Source organism: Opisthorchis viverrini, assembly GCF_000715545.1.
Source record: "Opisthorchis viverrini unplaced genomic scaffold opera_v5_78, whole genome shotgun sequence".
Lineage (NCBI taxonomy): Eukaryota > Metazoa > Platyhelminthes > Trematoda > Opisthorchiida > Opisthorchiidae > Opisthorchis > Opisthorchis viverrini.
In genome coordinates this window covers 1,322,606-1,324,513 of record NW_008751734.1, presented here as the reverse complement: position 1 = coordinate 1,324,513, position 1,908 = coordinate 1,322,606, and the positions used below count along the sequence as shown (strand labels likewise).

Below are 1,908 nucleotides of genomic sequence, written 5' to 3'. Positions count from 1 at the left end.
ACTCGGGGACTGCGCCTATCTGATGAGCCCCAAGAAGGGCGAAACCGGTCGTGGGCTGTCGAAGAGTTTTCAGCAACCTCATTAGTAGTGCATCACAAATATTAAAAATCTGTCCACCGTCAGCCAAGCACTTGTTTGTGACCACCATCAACCTAAGGACTGTTGTCACATCGAGTTTTCACTCCAGATTACCCCCCAATTGTTTGGTGGACTTCACTGGCGGTGACGCATCCAACCCTCAACATGCTGTCGCGCACCCATTTAACAGCGACCTTCCGAATTCCCGTCACAGTTGTGGTCAGACTGCTGTTCACACAGACTGCAGGACTGAAACTTCATCCAGCTATGCCCGAGCTTAGGAGTGACCCGAATTCGGTCACCAGGTAATGAACAAACATGAACTCAATCTCTACTAGTTTATGTGACCATCTGGCCTCCCAGTCGAGTATAAGCACGTTATCGGATCGATGAGTTAAGCAACCACGAATGTGGTTGCCTGGCATGCCGAGACAACTTCAGTTCGGTTGCTCCCTCATGTACTTGATGATCAGACAATCTATACACATGTTGTTGTCCCGGCAACCGTGTCACGTTTATCTTGCTTGATAAAACAGTATTTTCAGCAATAAGTTCTGCTTTCCGACTGTAGTACATCCACTCAAGTTAGCTGTTTGTCTACAGTCAGGGAGGTTACCCAGGGCAGTTCGAATATAGCTGGGGTTGTCGTCCAAGAGGCGAGTATTCTGGAAGAGCGATCTGACTCGGAAACCATTTGGGTTTCTGCAGTTCAAAGCCATTCAAACCGTCGTTGTTCAAGGAAAAATGCCTCAACAGCACAGCCAAGACGGTTAGTCGAAAATCGGTGTGAATAGTGCACCTCAAGATCGACTGGGAATACGCGGAAGAATGGAGAGTGATATTTCAACAGCTTTAGTCTGACACATCTAAGACACCTATGCAAGTACTCACAAATTGCATATAGGGAGGCTGTTTTGTTTCGGAAATAGACGAGGTGTTTGTTGAGATGAAAAAAATGGATACTCACATTCATCGGCAAAGCTATTTTGCACCGCTTGTTGTATACAGTTCCCAAAGTCCGTCTGACATATTTGGCTGTACGTGGCAAGTCCCAAATCCATTCACTCGCGGCCGAACGGCTAGCTGGAAGATTGCAGTTTAGAAACTCCCCACCGTGGTTTCCGGAGAAGTCGACTGCGGATGATTCTCAATAAGGAAGAGACAGTGCTTACTTACAGGATGGGAATTTGTTGTCCCACAATAAATCAGCAACCTCATTAATCCTCTGTATATTAGCGAATGTTCAATTGGAGTGCATAAGATGATTGCAACTGGGTAACTAGCCTGGCTAACAAAGCTTGAGCCTTAGACTACACTGTAGGGTGCTTTTATGGCCCATCGTCAGAAGACATCCGAGCTAGTGGTGTTTTGCCCGAACTGCGCCAGCATTGCTCCCTTTAGCCCTTGGCGTGCCCTATTCACGCCACACAGAGTGTGCGAGATCAATTATCTTTGTGAGACATGCCGCATATTTTCCATTTCGAAGCCCAATTTTTACGAGGGTTGGTTAATCAGCATCATCATCGACAGCATGATATCACAGTTCAGCACCGATGCTCAACCGCCGTACAACCATGATTTATTTGAAAGCCTAATTGTAGAGAAAAGAATAAAGTTGCACGGGAACTGACTTGGTGCTAGTTTACCACAATCATTCCGAGGTGCCTACACCTCTGGACATTCACTCACGCACTCTGGATAGAAACTGACAACAAGAACGCCACTGACATCGATTGGCAGCCATATCTTGTAAGGTCTCCAACCAGGCACAGTGAGGATCACGCGGTCCCCATCCTGGAAGGCGAGTAGCACCGACAGCACCCAAGCGTT

At 47.2% G+C, this 1,908-nt stretch overlaps 1 protein-coding gene across 1 annotated transcript in view; it reads right to left on the bottom strand.

The window, feature by feature from the left end:
- The window catches only part of T265_04634 (hypothetical protein), a gene marked incomplete at both ends in the record, with an annotated part of 9,631 nt that overhangs the window by 961 nt on the left and 6,762 nt on the right, over positions 1-1,908 (bottom strand). Inside the window, one exon of the mRNA XM_009169416.1 lies at positions 1,748-1,872. Coding sequence (XP_009167680.1) covers positions 1,748-1,872 — 125 coding nt within the window. The remainder of the gene's footprint in view (positions 1-1,747; positions 1,873-1,908) is intronic.